Source organism: Phalacrocorax carbo, chromosome 1, assembly GCF_963921805.1.
Source record: "Phalacrocorax carbo chromosome 1, bPhaCar2.1, whole genome shotgun sequence".
Lineage (NCBI taxonomy): Eukaryota > Metazoa > Chordata > Aves > Suliformes > Phalacrocoracidae > Phalacrocorax > Phalacrocorax carbo.
Window position 1 is genome coordinate 150995588 of NC_087513.1, and position 18659 is coordinate 151014246.

Genomic DNA, 18659 nt, shown 5'->3' on the forward strand with positions numbered 1-18659 from the left:
GTACTGGTGCCAAAGTTGAGAAACAAGCACGAGGTTTTGCAACACAGCCGGAAACTAAAGAAATGTTTCTACACTAAGATTTGCTTTATGAAGTCTCTTCCTCTTTGTTAATATTATTAGCAATGATTTCAGTAGGTATCTGAAGATATAGAATTAAAGTTGCAAGTGTCTCTGGAGTATAGTAAAACACAAAGTTAACAAATTTTGAACCTTTTCTAGGGGAAGAAGTTCCCATTCATCATGTTTGAACTGAGGATTTTCTTCCTTATTTGCTTTCATTCCACTTGATCTACACAGTAATTTGTTTCTCTTCTCCTTTCCTGTCTTATCCTGAAAATATCCATTGCCAAAACACACATCAGAAGAGACTCAAAAATAGATACCTTGAAATGGGAAGGGCTCTAAGCTGGATAGCTATATGTGAGTGAAACAATACCTAGAGGGAACTTCTTGGTTTTAATTTGCTGGTCTTCCTGCTCCCCTGAGCATTCAGAACAAGCAAGTTTTTGGTGAGGGGAGAGTATGCCTGAAGATTCGAATCCTTTTCACTATTCTTTATGCTTTTACTTGACTTGGGTTTGGGGGAATTTGGGCTGGGTTTTTTTGGTAGTTTCTTTTTTTTTTTTTTTTGGTGTCTCTCTTGTCATGAGGGCTGTGGAAGCATCCTAGGGAAAGTGTCCTGAAGAGGGATTGATTAGTGTATGTGTCGGTGATAGGGGCTGTGTCAGAGCTGTGCAGTAAGAAAGCCCTGCACTTCCTGAGAAAAGAACTGCTGAGGTAGAGCTTCCCTCCTTCAGAGCATGGCAAGGTGATGGATATGTACTGGAACAGAGATAAGAAGGGAGTGTAAAGTGAAGCTCTGTGGAGTAGAAGGCTACAGAGTCAGGCCCTTGTGTGCCTGAAAGCTTGGAGCAAGGATTCAAAAATTCGTACAGGTCCTCCTGTAGTTTCTAATCCCATCAGGAAATAAAGAGACAGTGACTTAGGAACAAGCCCCATTTCATAACTAAATAGTAGTTGATACTTGACTACTAGGCTTCTAATTGCTGTGATGGCAAAATTAAAAAGAAGTTAGTAAAACTGTTCTAAATTTAGTAGTCTCTATTGAAGAAGCTGGGTTTGAAAATGCTTTTCTATTCAGCTTGGAAGGAGCTGAATTGCATTTACAGTAGAGGTCGACTGTATCTGTTTCTGTCTTTGCAAGGTCCTGCTCTTCAAACAGGTGATGGGATGTAACTGCTGAAGTCCAGCAGAAACTGATATAATGTCAACACTGGTCTTGTACATACCATTCCATTTTGACCATACTGGTCTGCAGCCTATGCCACAAGATTGCGGAAGGGGTCCTCATGATTTCTCCTCCTCTTTGAATGATTAAATTTCTCCTCAGTGTAGGGTTGGCTAATCTACAAGTAAAGCTTAATTCAAAACCTGGAAATTGAATCTGAACTCACTTGGTTCTGAAAGATTCCTGAGTTTTCAGCCAGGCTAGTTCTAGTATTTGTTTTGGAGGATCTTGTCAGACTCCTGAGGGCTGTGTAGGCAGATGCTGCTGCTTTTTATTAATTTTTATGTCAAAATAAAAGTACTTGAAGCCCCATCAGACTAATTCCAGCTTTTGGGAGAGAGGGGACACTGAGGGAGGGATTTAGCTGTTCTTTTGGAAAAACCATTCTGGAGCCCTGGGGCTCATGCTCAAGATAAGTTAGCTTGGGAAATAAATCATGGGGTTTGACTGCTGCGACCTCTTGCTCTTCAGGTCTGGGTGGGAAACAAAGCGAGTACTGTTCTGGAGATACAAGGAGGGAAAGCACACATTTAAGTGGAAGCATTTGTGTGGTTACTTTTGATTTCTTCAGAAAGAAGATACTGTTTCTGCAGAGCTACACAAGATTGGGGCGGGGGATATCAGATTTATCTTGATGTGTAGCCTTACGGTTAAAACTTCGCTGGCTAATTATCTGGTGCAGAGTGAGCTCACTCATGTTGGAAATCTGCTTGCTTATATTAATTAAGAACACAGCACACCTCAGGGGTGTTACCTGAGTGATGAGAGGTTGTGAATCTATAAGGGGTGCAAGATCTCAGAGCCAAGAACAGGATAAAGCTTCTCTTCTTTTGGCAGCAGCCACAAATAATATATCTGTGAAGGGTACCAGCCAGCAGACACTGCTCAAGCTAATAAGCCTTGTGCCTAAAAGTAGTGACCAGATGTGGTCCCTGCGTGGCTAAGTCAGCCTTTGTAGCATTTCTTCTGTGAATCAGTCTCTTTCTGATACCATGTATTGGACTAGATGCTTCCTTTTGTCCACTCCGCTTTTCTGAATCTTGTGTTTGTTTTGCTGTGGTGTGGTCTTAGTTACCTTCTTCCCCTGACCACCACCAATGACAAACGTTAGTGGGGAGCTTGCCAAGGGCCTCGATTGTTGTCTCTTCCCTGGTCTTTCCCCCAGAATCAGCTGAGCTGAATTAAAGTATGCTCGGTGTAAGTCTCACTTATCATGCATTGCCTTTAGTTTTCCAGTATACTGCAGCTTTCCTCATGTTCTTCATAGAGAATTAGGTATATAATCCACAGTTCATTAAGTATCACTTCATTTTAAGGTCATTAGAGTAAATTAATCTATTGTGTTCTTCCAACAGAAAGGATAATTTTATGGATGAACAGAGAATTAGGGCTTGGAATGATGCGAGTGTTTTGCATGTATAATGCGCTAGATATTGGGGCAATGTTTATGCATTTGTGTAGCCCCTTTGGGTTAAGCCTGTGTGTGAAAACTTGCTCCAGGTGATACGCATAGAACGAGGCCCTTGGGGCTGCCAGCAAAAGCATGGCTGCTGGGACTGTTGGATAGTTCCTAGTTTGGTAGAGGGTGCTTGTACCAAAGAACTTGGGTATTTTCTGCCTGAAGGTCGTGGCTGCTGAATCCTTGATTCCAAATAAAACCTCTTGGAGCAGAATGGGTAAAGAGAATATAACTAAGAATGCTGAACCAGCTGCCATTTCCAGCTGTTAGATTTTTCTCCCCTGCCTTCACAGTAGGGACAACTGAGTAGGGCTCATGTTGGTTGCTATAACTTATGGCTGGATGCATTTATTTCAAGGAATGGGAAACTGTTTCAGTGGTGGAAGTTTAACCTGTGGGTATGCCTTGGGCTTTGTTTATCCAGTATCTGCTCTTCCATGTGGCTGGTGGAGTAATGACTTAAATAATGCTCTTACTGAATATTGAGTGATGTCTCTGGACTTTATGAAATTACTGTGGCATATTCCCTGCAAACACAGAGTGGTTAGCTAATTTACATTGCCTGTATGTTCTGAGTGAGACTTGTCAGCTAGCCCTTGAGGGAATGTAGCAGTTCTGGGGGAGTTAATTTTTACTGTAGGCAGAAATACAAGCAAAAGTATATGGTGATATAAATTACCCTGAAAGAAGCCAAGGCAATTACCTCTCCTGACAAAATGCTGAAGAACTGAAAGTTAATGTAAGGAACTATTAATAATTTTTTGATATCTAATTTTCTAACCTAAATAGCCTTTGATAATGATTAAAGCTACAGCATGATTTGGTCTGCCATTTTTGTCCTTAGCCAAGATAATAAAGAGGTCTGTCTTTAAAAGGGGAATAAAAAAACCTGCTGGCTTTTGGCCTGTTGGAATTAGATTTATTTTTAAGTCTACATCTGCAGTGCTTGCTGTATTTGTCCATATGACTCAAATTGCATCCACCCATTTAGATCTACTGAAGCATGAGTGACTTGGAATGAAAAATCTGTTTGTAATGGTAGACCTGTCAATGAATAAATAATGTTGATATATGCTTATAGTTCTTAGGAGTAAATCCTTAACTATATAATTGGATAGAGAGAAACTGAAAGGGTCACTATTAGGTGTCTGAGGGGTTTTCTTTTTCCATTTAAATGGGTAGGATCCGAAGAAAGCCCCTTAAGTTTCTAAAGTCCTTTTCATGCTGAGATAGTATGTATTTTTTTAAAATCTGGTCTTACTGTAAAAGAACTTACTCTATACAATTCCAGTAAGCAAAAATAGAGAGATACACAGCACTATCAGGTAAGCTCCAAGGCTTAGTTACCATCAGTTGACTGAATCTGACTTTAAGTAAGAAACTTGGTAGGGGATAGGAAAAGAAGTGATGGCTGTAGGCATTCTATTTTAAATAAACAAAAACCTTTAAAAATTAAATATGTACATATGTGTATATACACATATATAGTATAACATATAATATATACACATATATATATGCCATGAACCATGCTGTATTTTGCTCATCCCGTTAACGTGTATGCTTTTGTGATCCTTGTCGTAATGGTCTATTTTAAGTATAGTTTGGCAGCAGGGGCCTCTCTCTACTCTTCAAGGCACTGTATGTTAACAAATGATGTGTTCTCTGCCCTCTTTGTTTAGGGACACTTGTTTTCCAGGTAAAAGAAGTATCTTTTCTTTTTTGCACATTAAGAAATCTTGTTCTGTGGGCATTTAAGATAGTTGGGAAGAGTCAAAGTGGAACAGTGCTTGAAGGTATACTTCCATGGGTGTCACAGTCCAGAGTGATATTCTGGGAGTGAAGTATAAACACATTGGCTCCTCCAGGATACCAACACTAATTTCTCTTTTTTGTGTGTGTGTGTTTATGTGTATGTTTTTTGTTTTGTTTTGTTTTTCGTTTATGTTTACCCAGCCCCTTCTATGGAGAAGACTTTTACTGTGAAATTCCTCGGACCTTTCGCCATCTGTCATTTTATATTTTTGACAGAGATGTTTTTCGAAGGGATTCCATCATAGGTATGTGTTCATAAATTATAATTTTCTTTGCAGCTTACTTCTCTTGAATTTTAACTGTTAGATAGTACGTAGTCTAATGAGTTGGGGTCTTGATAGGACCAACAATGACCATGGTAAGTACTGCTCAGTATTGTCCTTTCTTGTCAAGTGACAAAAATGCCTTCAGTATTAGATACTGTTAAAAAGGCTTGGAGATAAATGCTGTCTGTTACGATAGTAAATCCAGATTGCAGTTTCACTTAAATAGGCAACAAAGCATTTTTAAAATGTTGGCAACATCATTTGTTACTGCATTATTTATTTTTTTCTAAATGCAAGACCTTTAGTCTTGCAGTTTCCCAGGGTTCATTACGCTTACCTGCATGCAGTATTGTTAAACTTACCTGCATGCAGAGTAACGACGACTGGTCGTAGGTACCCACACTACAATGATGGTAGACTTTTATAGAGTATCACAGCAAGCTGTTGCCTACAGAAAGCTCTGTAAGACTTCCAGTGCCTGTTTGACATGGGCAAGAGCTCTGCTTTTCCAGGTATTATTTGCTATGCATTTCACCTGCAGCAAATTGCACAACACTCCATTTATCTCTTCAGGGATAAAAATCTTGTGAAAGCCTAGTAGTTATTGAGGAGAACAGTTTCCACTTTAAGTCATTCTAACTGTTTGGATTTTTTTTTTTAGTTTTTCATCTGTTACTTTTGAAATAAGTCATCTATGACTACCATTTTTCTAACGCCAGTATAACATGACTGTAGCTATCAGTGAGGTATGTATGTCTTGACAGAGCTTGTAGTGAGGAAGTTGTCTGATGTTGAGCAACAGTTTGTATAATGCTGTAAAATGCATTATGTTAAAGTGCATGGGGTGGTGGTGCAGAGCTCTTCATATGTATCCTTACATTACAGTAGTTTATCCTGCATTCACTAGCTTTTTCTATAATTTTTGTTTTACGTTTTACATATGATCTAGGAAACTGGGTCATCATTGTCTTTGCTCCTAACTGAGCTCATGTGTTTATAGCATCTAGCAATCTGGCATCCTGGGGAGAAAGGGGTCAGTTTGATTTTTGAGTGAGCTTTTGGAAAGCTTTTTGGTCTCTCTAATCTCTAGCTTACCCTTGTGATATGAAAGTAATACCTCCTTTCTTTCAACTGATGAGTTTTTCACTGCTGAAATTGCCTCATCTGATCTCCCATGTGTCACTGGTTTTCTGCAACTGCAGTGACCCATGAACAGACCATGGACTGGGATTTTTCTTGCTTAGGGCTTTACTCCCTGTCTTGCAACAAGGGTCTCTGAACACTTAACACAAGCCAGACCCATGAAATTGCAGATAGAGGAGTGCAAACTGTTTCCTTTTCTCCGTGCTTCCTAAGTTCCTGTTTTCATAATCAAGCTTTGACATTGGAGGGGAATTCTTCAGGAACTGCTAGAGAAATCTTGTCTAAAAGTACTGGGAGCAGTTTGTGAAAAGAAGGACTTGCAGAAGATAGAGAGACTTTTGTTTGGACTTTTGTTTGGATGCTGAAATGATTTATCAGTTTTCTATTTTTTATTACCTCTTTAGGAAACAGAAATGTTGACTTCTGTATGTGTTGTATGTGTATCCACAGGTAGGCAGACTGGTGTGTTACTATACTGATGTAGCATTAAAAGTCAAAACAGGGTTACTGGTCTACATTGAGGTTTTTAGAGTGCATATTAGCTGTTGTAGTCCTGAGTTTTCCCCTCTCCCTCCTCTATTCCCCCCCCTCTTTATCACAGGTATATTTTGAATAGCATTTCAAAGATGTGGAAGTGTGATAAATAGCAATGGAGGGAAGAAAAAAATCCAGAATTACTGTCGCTTTGATACTAACTCTGTAAGTTCTGCTTGTAATAGGAAAATCTTCTGGAAAGAGAAGAGTGCTTTGGAGTAACTGCATGTGGATATTTTCAGCAGTTCCTATTGAACAGAAGTCAGCAGCAGCAAAGCTAAGCAGTGGAGATTTTTTGAGAAAGGGAACTCTTTCATTGGAACAAAGTCTGTAATACTTAAAAGGAATCGCTGCTCTATGTGTATCTCAGCTCAGTCTTAAGAGACCTTTTCTTGAAGAGGCTTGAGCAAGGGAGGTTTGGAAGAGGTCCCTACTGAAAAAGTTTGGTCAGAGTAGTGCTAGAATAAGCTCTTTTGCACTGAACCACCAAAATCTGCAAATAGGGGCCCTTTGTTTGCATTACAGAGATGGCTTGTTTTGTTATGCCATCATGAGACACTTTTGCTGAAGAAAATGTGGCTACTCGTGCTCATCCAGCAATGAACTTTCTCAGAGAAGGGAGTTGGGGGTTGTGTCTTCTATCCAGGGAGACTAATTTTAAGTTCAGATGTTACTGAGCTTGTGAATTTGCCCGTGTTTCCTGTGTGATCTGGTATGTTTAAGCCATCTGTTTGCATTGTTTTTTTGGCTGGTTTTGAGGGGGTTTCGAGGCAGAGAGAACAGAGTGTGTGTGTCAAAATGGTGAGAATTTGGCAAGTAGCTATTTTTTGAAGACGGCTGGCTAGCAGAGTTCCTTCTGAATCACTATTTAGTATTGCCAGAAATTTCTCTTGATGTTATGATATAGATTTCCAGGGTGACTGGAGCTCAGAGTAGGCATGCTTTTATTTATTCAAATATGAAGTACAAGTTTGGGGTGGTAAATTCTTTAACATATGAAATGCAACTCAATGTGTGACAGATGAGAATGCTCAAGCCACCAAAAGCGGAAGGAGTGGGGGTGAGAAAATGAAAAACAAGAATCCCCTGAAATGTCTGACAGAAACTTCCGAGGAGAACCAAACAAATTCAGAAACTGGAACACATGCGTAGCAGATACGTTTTGGAACATACTGTAGTATTTTCCCATACAGGATGGGAGGATTGTGCAGATAAAGATATCTTTGAGTTTGCATGTTTGTTTATTACATTTGCATTTTCCTAGTAATAATTTGCTATGTCATGTAGGATTTCGTTAGCTAAACAGATACAGCTCTTGAAAAACTATGTCTTGGAAGAATCTTGGATGCCAGTTGAAATGCAAATCTAATGAAGAAAATGCAGGGCTCCGTGATCTGAATTATGATTTGCCTTTTTTAGATAAAATGTAGCAAATATACAGTTACTGTGGAAATAAACTAATCTTAAGATGTTGTTTAATTGATATTGTATGTCTTGACTGTTACTGGCTAGTGTTTAGATACTGATTTATATAGTATGTTAAGATGCTTTGAGTAGGAAATGTACTACCGAAAGTAATGGTAAATTCCATTTAAAATTAGATTTGTTTGTTTGTTTCCAAATTATCAAATAGGAGTAGTAGGCCAATTTGATGGAACATGTGTCTCTATAATACATAGGATAGCTTTTTCCACCTAGTTGTTAAAATGAGAAAAACATTGAGAAGATGGGGTTAACTTGAAGAGCTGTTAATTTGTACCCCTCCAGTAGTAATGGATACCTCTGGCCAGATGCAGTAGAAGGAATATTAGGATAGTAGCACTGCTAAATAAGGTAAATGTAAATTTATGTTCTTTAATGATCATGTTTTGATATTTAGTTTTTAGCTTTTTAGAAATGTTGAATGAGGCAAGCTGTGCCAATACAGTGGGACAGGCAGCTTTTCTCACCCTTTAATAATTGAGCTAAATTTGGTAAAGAAAACAATCTCCATGATATGCCCTGAGCTGGTATTCCCCAAGTGGTAAGGATCAGTTCAGGCTGCCAGGCTGTGACCTTGGACATACAGATCAATGGAAAAACAGGAAATGTGCTACACCAAGTAATTTTAACACTGTGCTGAGAGAGTAGTTAATAGCATAAGCCCTCCAGGTGACAAGTGCACAATTATTTATCCTCTACTTAAATCACAAATAACATGTTTGGTGGTGTTCCCCCACCCCACACTTCATTTGTTTTGGCAACAGATGCTTGTAACTGACTTGCTAATATCTCTGTTAAGAAGGAACCTGAATAGAACAAAATGCACCCCCTGTGCAGGTCTGAGGGGGAGAAGTAAATTCACTGTATCAAGTCTTGCCCCCTATACTGCATTGGGGAGTAAGAACTTTCTTCTCTAAGTCTGGTATCCCTGACTAAGGAGGAGGCTTGGTTGGGGGTGTTGATGGGGATGGAATGGTACTGAATAAAGCGCAGATGTGAAATGACTAAGCCCTTCAATGAGGGAGCAGAAAGGCAGGGGGGAAAGAACTAGCAAGCGATTCTGTTAATTCCATTTACTATAACTTAACTGCTGTAAGTCACCTTCATAGAGGTTATTAGGTGTGTTCTACAACAAACTGAAACTCCTGGGGCCATTGTATCCTGGCAGGTTGTTACTGTCTTCCTGCTTAATATTGGATGAGCTGAAGCAAAGCAAGGCAATAAAACAAATTTGCCTTCGGAGGTAATTAAACTTAGCTGCTCTGGACTAAAGTAGGTGAAACCAAACTATAGTTCACGGACACTCTTGCAGAATGAAAACACCCTGGAATTGAAAGTTGTTTGAGGCTTGCATGTTTGAGGTGACTATGCCTTTATTAATGACTACTTCCAAAGCTAAGGAGGGGTGTTTGTAGAGTTGCCACCATTTATTACCAAATGTCCAAGCAAACCATCTACCGTTATTAGGTACCTGTTGCCAAATGTAGCTGAAGCATCACTAATTGATAATTTTATTGGTTGAAAAAGAAAAACTGAAAAAGAATCATTCCTGTTAAACTATGCTTCTTGCTAGGTGAATGGAGGAAAGATCTTCCAATACAATGTGAAGCAGAGACAAGATTTTAATAGAAAATTGTGTTCCTCTTTCTTCTACCCTGGCCATGGCTTTAGGCAGCAGTCACAACTTGGTTTACTGTTTCCATGATGTACTGTTGGATGACATGGGAATAATAGCTACTCAGTATGGTATAAATATAGCCACTAATCAAATAAAGGAAACAGATGACTCTGTCTCACAAAGACAAGTCTCAAGAAGCTCTAAACTACAATTATCCTGAGACGATTCTCTACAGTTGCATAGAAAGCCTAAAATAAATACTTTCTGCATAGAATAAACTGTTAGGATGCACTTACAATATCTTTTTAACATAACAGATGGTCACAAAAGCAGGAAAATAAAGTTGAACTTTCAAAAATATGTATTTTTCCTTTTTCCTCGTACAGGTACACATATAAACAAAACTACTGAGCGTAATGTGCTAAACCTTGTCCTTTTATGCAGCCCTCCTTCCTACCAAATCACAGCATTAATACTACCTGTATTTGGAAGATCATCATAGAGCCATCCTCCCAGGTTACCTCTGACTGCTGTAGATTGAACTGGGCTTTCTTTTTTTTTCTGCAGTGCTTGGCTTATCTCAGCAGTAGCAGGTGTTAAGCAGTCTCTGTCTGGTTTATACCTTGCTTGAACTAAGCAAAGACTGTGACTGCAAAGAAGGTGCAGTAGCGGTGGCTTCTGGTGGCAGTACCTGGTGATAGAGGGGATGAAGGAGATGGTTGGTTGGTGCAGGCAACATGCTCAGGGTCCTGGTGCATATTGTGAAGGCAGACAACAGTGACAGCAAGTCTACATTTTAGGACTGCTCTCTCATTGCAAGCAGCCAAGGGCTATATCGCCTTTCTCAAATGTATGAACATTTTAAGGGCCGAGAGAGCATCTGGCAGAGAATTGATGCCAGAGGTGTGGTTGGGTAGGTTTTGGGGGTATTTTTGTTTGGTGGCTGGTTTTGGTTTGGGTTTTTGTTTTTTTTTTTGGTGGGGTTTTTGTTTTTTAAACAGGAAGGGAAAGTAGAAATCACAATGTAAGCCAGGCAAGATCTCTAGGGTTGTGGCCAGCAAAACTATCCTGATAGAGGATAGTCCATGCAGTGCTACAGCTTGCTGCTTTTAAGGATAGAACCTTTGTCTTATCCACAGCCTACTTTTCTCTGCCTTATTATCTGAGATAAACACGAAGGGGAAAATTGATTTTGGTTTTTTTTCAATAAATAGTGGAAATATAATATTGCTTACAAACAAAACTGGGGTCATGAATATAGTACACCTTGGAACTCTGTAGGATGCACTACTGCTGTGCTGAAAGTGTTCTGCCATTGTTGCTGCTAATTCTTACCCATGGTAGCAAGTGGTCTAGTAGTGCTTGTGCTTCATGGTGCACTGCAGAGGGGCTGGGAGGGAGCCGCTCTGCTGCATCTAAGGCTCTGAAGCTTTATGTTGCCCCTAATTCTCATCCTTATCTTTCTAATCCTCAAGTAGGGAGATTGCTTGTTTCAGTCTTTTTCCGTGTTATGAGGGAGGGGTGAGTGAATTTGTACTGTTCTTGAACAAGGCAGGCATCTAACCTTTTCATCTTGCAAAGTTTCTGTGCTTTTATTTGATGAGAAATAAACTTTCATAGAAAATAAAATTATAGGTAGTCTGGAACAGTAGTGGTGCTTCTTGGTTGGAGATTCCAAGGTAATTAAAGTTTCATACGGCTTTCACAGCCTAAAACGTTGATTAAAATTGATTCTGATTTGCCCTTAGTCTTTCCAGCTATTGAAAGTGACTCTCCTTCATATCAGTTATTTTAAATGAGTTCACTGATATAGTATGTCTGTGCACTTAACATACTAGCATGAAACAACTTCTGAAATAGCTTCCATGTCCTCTTACTGCCTAATATTGTAGCACATAGGAGGCAAAGTAGTGTCTGCTCAGAGCTGAGACAAGACTGAATTCATTATGCGTTTGGGGCCTTCTAACATGTGAACCAGACCTAACCCTTTGCTATAAATTAACTGCGCTGCAGTCAGTGTTAATGGAGTATGTTGTATTAAAATATTATGTTATATTGCTTCAGCTCTCTTGGCAGCAATATGCAAAGTTCTGTGGTTTTCACTGTGCCAGTATTCCAAGACAAAGATAACTTAAAGGGAAGGTGAAAGAGCTCCTGAAATGCTCTGGATTTAGTTAGGGTTTTATAAAATAACTGTTGGGTCATTTTTCAGGTGGAGCCTCATCCCTTTTTAAAATTACAAACTCTGTCCTACTGCTGTGTGACTTCTTCTTTGGTAAAGGAATATATCTTCTCCTAATCCAGCATTTGACATAAATATTCACACGTCTCAGCTGTGAGTAAAACACTCTGCCAACTGGCAAATGAATTAAAAGGTGAGATGTAATCCTCGAACTAGTGCCTAATCCTTTTGTCACCAACAGGTAATCCAGACAGAAGGTAGTTGTCACAGGTTGGAGAATGCCTGAACCAAATTATCAGCTCTTAGTCTTTGTATGGAGGTGTTAGACCCTGAATTAATGAGCCCAGGCATGTCTAGGGGCAAGCTAAGGGGCTGCATTGACTTGCCTGGGAAGAGCTTTTGAAACTCCAGTGAGGGACAGGCACTGAGTGTGCGTTGCTGCCACAAACACTTTTCCAAGCAGTGTAGCCAGAAATCCCTACCCATCTCTGTCGAATATTTCTGCCTCTGTGCCCAAATTATTTCACTTTCTGCTATCTCCTATCTTCTGGCAATGTTAATGTGACTCTTGAGCGGGGAAGACATAAAACTGGTCAGTTGAAAAGATCTCTGTGTTAAAAATGCCAACAACACCTACACATGACCCCTGAAACTTATTTCTTCCTCCTCCTCCCCCAGCACGTTTATTTTCATTGTTTGGTGTTTTTTAAGTTGGATAGAGTTCCTAAAAAGTTTCAATACAGCATGCTGCAGGGACAGGGGTGCATGGGTAGGGAAAGTAGGAGGCTTTTAAATCAGTTGGCACCTGGGATTTGCACCCTTAGGACCATCCAGGCCCTATGGGTCATCTTCTGTGAGGTGGCTGCATGTTTGAAATAGTAGGTTGTTGGTAGGTTGTTCTTTCCCTTAGAGAGATTCACAGAAGGAAGGGGTCAGGTGTGACAAGTTGCATCTTTGTTTTGAACACAGGGCTTTAGGATTTAAAATGTGCTGCTGAAGGTCTGTTCAGTCTGAACTGGGGGCACATAGGAAGATTGCTGCCATATGGGTGAAAAACATGCAGGGGTGTGTGGGGTTTCCCCAACCTGAGGTCCTGGAGAATGTCAGACTTCAGAAAGAAATTAGTTCAGATGAGAAGAATGCTTTTACCTCATCATTGCTGATCTTACTGCTGAGAATCTAACTTTTAAAAATGTAACTTAACTAAGTTTTGAAATAACACCTTATACCATTTGGCATTGCTTTGCTGTTTCCTGCCTCCTCCCATACAGCATATAGAAGCTTAAACAGACTCAGACTCGCTGTGGCCTGGGGTGGCTCTGAGGAAACCAGAAGGAGTGGCTGGGTGCCTCAGGTGCAAGTTTTGGAGTCTCTCGCTGCTGCCTGGCAGCCACCCAAGTCTTGAGAAAGAGTATAGGACAATGGGCTGGAGTTTGGGAGCATGCTGAAGAACCACAAAGAGGAAAATGTCTTGTAAATGAGTGATGGTAAACCTTTCTGACCTCTTGTGTCAGGTTTATCATCAAGGAGAATTGTAGGCCCTTATTGTGTGGTGTCAGGTCAAATGACAGGTGCCAACGGTGTGTGATTATTGGCCTAGATTTAACCTAGTTCTGGCCAGGCTAGAAGTTGGTCGAGCCAGGTCAGATGTAGGTCCACTGGTGGCAGACTGTATAGAGGATGTTGAGGGGGGCAGGACCTGCCCGTGCTCAGCACCCACCCTCTGCTTCACGCAGGCCTGGTGATGAGGAGGAGGAGGAGTGTGGGTTGGGTGAGCATATGGATATGGCATGTACAGGTAAAGAGTTATAAACAGAAGTTGTGCGGGGCACTCCTGAGCACAGAGGGTTGTTTAACAGGGCAGATCAAACAATCTGCCCTATCAGTAATGTACCTTTGTTTATGTTTAGTCTAGCCAAAGTAGAGGTACTTTTTTTTACACACACACCCTCCTTTTTTTCTCTAGTTGATTTTTCTTCTTTGTGGATCATTTGGTGTACAGTGAAAAACCCTGGATTCCAGCCAGCCCAGTCAATAAGTTTCACTAGTTAATAAGACTTGCTTGTGTGCAGAGCAAACAGTGCTGTTCAAACAGTTTCCTAATCAAAACAGTTGTGCCTCCACGTTAACCCTTTTGGAGCTGGAGGTATGTATCACTGCCTCACACAGTTTGTGCTGCGATTATATACTGACTGTGCGGCCAGACCCATCTGGGTTATCTTGCCATCCTTGATGTAGAGAGCAGTGGAACTCCCTGCTGAACAAGGGGACAGTGTTAATGCCATTTATGCTACATGCAGGTGCAGATGTTGGTGAAATCGTCCTTGAGTTTTCTGCAAGGACATTCCCTGCAAGGGTGGTGACTCTGAATGAGACTGATTGAAAGATATGGGCGATGGTGTTTGGAAAGTGCATGCTACATTGCAGTTGGGTGGAGGATTTCTGCAGATTAAAGGGCTCAGTGAGGATAGCAAGCAGTGAAAGTAAACAACTTCAAATGAGGTCCGAAGCAATTATTGGAAGGTCATGCATTTAAATTACTTTCTCAAAATGTTTTGGAGAAACTAGGTTGCCCACCAACTGCTGTGGCTGAAGAATAAAAGTAGAAGCTTTGAAAATACACAGTCATTGTTAGAGATTCTCAGCAGCCTAACTTCAGTGTCTTCTGTTCAGTGCAGTTCAGGTGTCTTATTTACCTTTTCTGCCATATTACTTTGTAGGCTTGTGTAACTTAATTATTGCTTTTCTAAGAAGTTTCAAGTTGCTCTGCATGTCCAGTAAAGAGCCTGGTAATGAATCTGCCTGTTAATCTCTAGTTTAATGTTTGCCAGGAAATGGATCTGGTAATCTCTAAAGGATAAGCGGGGGTGGGGGGGAGAGCACCGAGGGCAGAATGAGCAACACCTGGAAGTAATGGGTCAGCAGCTCTGTGGAAGCCAAAGCAGAAATGCTTGTAGATGCTATGGAGAGCAGCTGTGGAAGGATGGCAGAGTAGTTTAGAAACTGGGACTGGAAATCTGGAAACTGTCACCAGAAGCAGCCTGATGGTGACAGAAGACTGCGGCAGTAGCTGCAGCAGGGTACATGGAGCAGCCCAGCAAACAGGAGGGCTGGGTAGGGCCATCCAACAGCAGCTAAAGGAAAAGGCCCAAATCTGAGGGAACAGTAGGGTGTAATAACTTACTGCTGGGACTTCAGTAAGTTTTTATATTTCAGAAGTAGAATACTTTGTGTTTGCCATTTTCATAGTCTTCCGTAGTGCGGTGGTGGGGTGTTTTTGGGTTGGGTTTTTTTGTTGGTTGGTTGTGTGTTGGTGGGGTGTGGTTCTTTGTTGGGTTTTTTGTTTGTTTGGTTGTTGTTGTGTGTTTGGTTTTTGGGGTGGGGGGGTGGGGAATGTGTTCTGTTAACATTTGCTGGGTAAGGTATTACTGACCTCTGTCCAAACTGCATGGGTTGGGAAGCCTCGGAAAGCTTTCTCCCAGTAAGACTGTATTCATCAGTGTATTTTATTTAGCAGGATTTGGTTAAAGAAAGTCTGTGTTGCTGTAGCAAAGCAGTGGTTGCAAACTGTGTGCAATCAACTCGCTCTAGCAGAGAAAGTCTGCTACCAAACCCCATTGCCAAAAAAACAGCTTTCTTGGGCCTCATGAATGTCTCTGTCTGTCCTGGATTCTTTCATTTTGAACATGCTGCTTTTGTTCAGTGCCTGAGGAACCACCCAGCCCAAAGCTGCATTCTGAGGATCACGTGCTTCTCAGGCATGCCATGTTCTGCTTTGTATATACAAAGAAAGATGCTTGGAAAAAGTTTCATTGCCCCTTAGAGAGTTCTTTACATAATGCCTGAGAGAGACTGGGCAAGATAAAAGTTTCAGGTTTGCATATATTAGCCCTTAGCATGCATGTACATTAGTTTACAGTACAGAACTGGTGCTGACCAAAACAGCTAATTCAGTATGAGGGGAAAAGCTCTGCTGTGTTGTTGGGGGTTTTTTTTGGTGAGGTTCCCCCCCCCCCCCCCCCCCCCCGCGATATACAGTTAGGGGTAGTACTTGGGTTGCGGAATGCAAACTCTGCAAGATTTGAGTGAGGAAGGTAGGTTAACGGGGCCTCAAAATACAGATCTGGGAATCTACTGTGATTTGACATCTCTACTTGCTGCCCTTCTACAAAAATATGTAGTGAAAGTCCTCATCCTAAAATACTGTTAGCAATGACACCATGCATGGAACTTTCTTGTGGGTTTGTTAGACATAAGCGTCAAAAATCAGAAACAAACAGCTCCCATCTCTCCAAGAGCTGTAGAGGTTTTCTTGCCACAAGTTTAATTGTCATGGCAAAGTAGTATGATATTTTTGCTATAAGCATACCTACAAGCTCATCCGCAGAACCCAGTGCTTCACTCTGTTAGGTGACTATGATGTTAGGAATTTTAGCCTTTCACAATACGAAGTGGAAAAAGCTGCTCCTCAGAAGGAATTATGTACTGTGCAAAGAATTATGCCCTGAAGAAATCTTTCTTTGCTCTGAAACCTTTCTTGAATAGGACGGTCCTTAAATCATTGTTTTAAAACTAATTTTTGATGGAAACATACTTTGAGCGATCTATAGCATATCTTAAACTGTGCTTCTGGTTTGTTTTATCTCCAGGAAAGGTAGCTATACAGAAAGAAGATCTGCAGAAGTATCATAACAGAGACACCTGGTTTCAACTCCAGCATGTTGATGCTGATTCAGAAGTACAGGTGAGATTATCTTGGCGAAGGAGTATTTGTAACAGGGCTGTGGCAGCTTTATGGGTTCCATGGCTCTAGGACAGATGCATTGCTTGTCTACAAAAAGGAAGTGTTGCTCGTTAGTATGGTTTAGGTTTCAGTGATATTTGCAAATAGGGTGAACTATGAGTGCATGTAAATCAATGGGGCCTGGATTCTGCCTACAAAAATAATTAGAACTATGTGAACTGTCAGGGTCACTGGTACAAGGAGGGGTGTGTTTGTCTCAAGTATCAAATAACTTCAAAACCCTATAAATAACTGTTGACTCCTCAGGGAGCAGAGCCAGATAGAAAATGGTATCTGCAGGTACTGTTTTAAATAAATATGTAGGCAGGTTGTCACAGGAATGGCAACAAATACATGTCAGATGAAAAAAACACTCCTTGCCAGTTTTCTAGGCCTTGCTTCAAACCATGGGAATGCTGATAATTGTATCACTTCAGCTCCATTTAGGGTTTGGTACTTTGCAGATTTTGGTACCCAGTGAGACTCCTCTTTTTTGTACTTTCTTTTGAAGCAGATTCTATTTTCTATTGCTGTCTTGTGAAAGCAGTCATTATAACAAAGCAAGAAATTAGTGTGATAGTCGGATATCAAGTCAATATAAATCAGCACAGTACTTGCTGGAAAGCATGTTTTCCATTTGTAATTGTTTGTGCAGTTTACCACTTCCACTCTTCGTATCTTTACAAGAGCCCAACTGTTAAAAGCTATTTCTGGGCTCCATGATAAGCATTTATTACAACTAGTGTAAATATGAACAGCGCTCGGATGACTTTATCCATTTACTTAGATGTTCCACAGTCTTTATGTTAAGCAGTCTGCAAAGAGGGCTTTGTTTCCCATAATAGTGGGAGCAGATTTGTAAATAATTTGTACAAATTCTTTTGCAAGTGAAGGTAGCCAAATGAAGGAGTATTTTTTTGATTGTATTGTTTTACATTTGTGGTATCTCAATTGTATCTTTTTCTAAACTCTTAATTTATAAGAGAAAAAAGAATATTTGTGTTAATTTTAAGTATTTACTCAATGTTAGTTTTTCTCCAGTTTTAGGGAAAATAATTTAAGAAATTTTAAGTAGTTAACATTTGCAGTGAATCATGCAAATGCTAGTAGTCAAAGAGCAATTTTAATGTGCTATCTATCAGTTTTATCGTTCTAGCAGTTGTCCCCAGTGGCCACATAATGTAGTGGATTAAGCATTGAGCTGTGGGCCAGGGAACTCCTGCATCTTACTTCTGGTTTTGTCAGCCTGTGGCCTTAGTATTATTTTCCATGTTGTAGAGCACTTAATGGTTATTTAGTTGTGCATCATAGCACCGTATTGAGGTAAGCTACTGTCACTCCCACACTTTGAATACAGCGGGACAAAGTGTCAGGAAGAATGTGACTTGCTCAAGGTCATACAAATGAGAGTGAGGAATTAAAAAAAAGTGTAAAAGAAACCAGGTTTCTAATTCTTTCTAATTCATTAGGTCATGATATGAAAGAAACTGGTTGACAGTGATAAACCTGTATAGGACTTTCCTTTACTGTGTGCAAAGCCCGAAAATATCCAGGTTTTAAGCAGACCAGTCAGACCAGTCAGAAACTGAAAACCAGCTTAAAATCAATGGAGTATTGAAATATTAGTGATCTTGGGTGCCATGGTTCTCAGATGCCCAGTTCTGGGACACATTTGGCCTCGTTTTTCAGAACAGGAGGACTGATTTGAAATTTAGGGTAATACCAGTTCTTATATTAGAAGTGTTACTTTAAGCTGTCTAACTGAAGTTTAATAAGTAGAATTTAAAATTTTGTTCTTAACGTGATTTGAACCTCACTTGTATGAGTTCCAGAAATTATACAAATTTTCAAATGGCAATACTTTTTTCTGTCTTCATACATAGATAGGGAATAGTATATGATGAGGAGATTCCTCTCTTTTTATGTGGGTGCAAAATAATACAAGAAACAAATAGAATTCTAGCGTTAATGGAATTTGAGCTGATTGCTTAATATTTTTGTGTTTTCTCAAATGTTGTTCAGAAGCTATAACTAAGTATTCTGGTGCTGTATAAAATAAATAAGCCTATATATTAAAAAAACTACAACA

General features: G+C 40.2%; 1 protein-coding gene across 1 annotated transcript in view; it reads left to right on the forward strand.

Annotated features, from left to right (window-relative positions):
• The window catches only part of RASA3 (RAS p21 protein activator 3), a 134653-nt gene that overhangs the window by 47973 nt on the left and 68021 nt on the right, over window positions 1–18659 (forward strand). The window contains exons 3-4 of the mRNA XM_064439915.1: window positions 4704–4807; window positions 16437–16531. Of these exons, the coding sequence (XP_064295985.1) occupies window positions 4704–4807; window positions 16437–16531 (199 nt within the window). The remainder of the gene's footprint in view (window positions 1–4703; window positions 4808–16436; window positions 16532–18659) is intronic.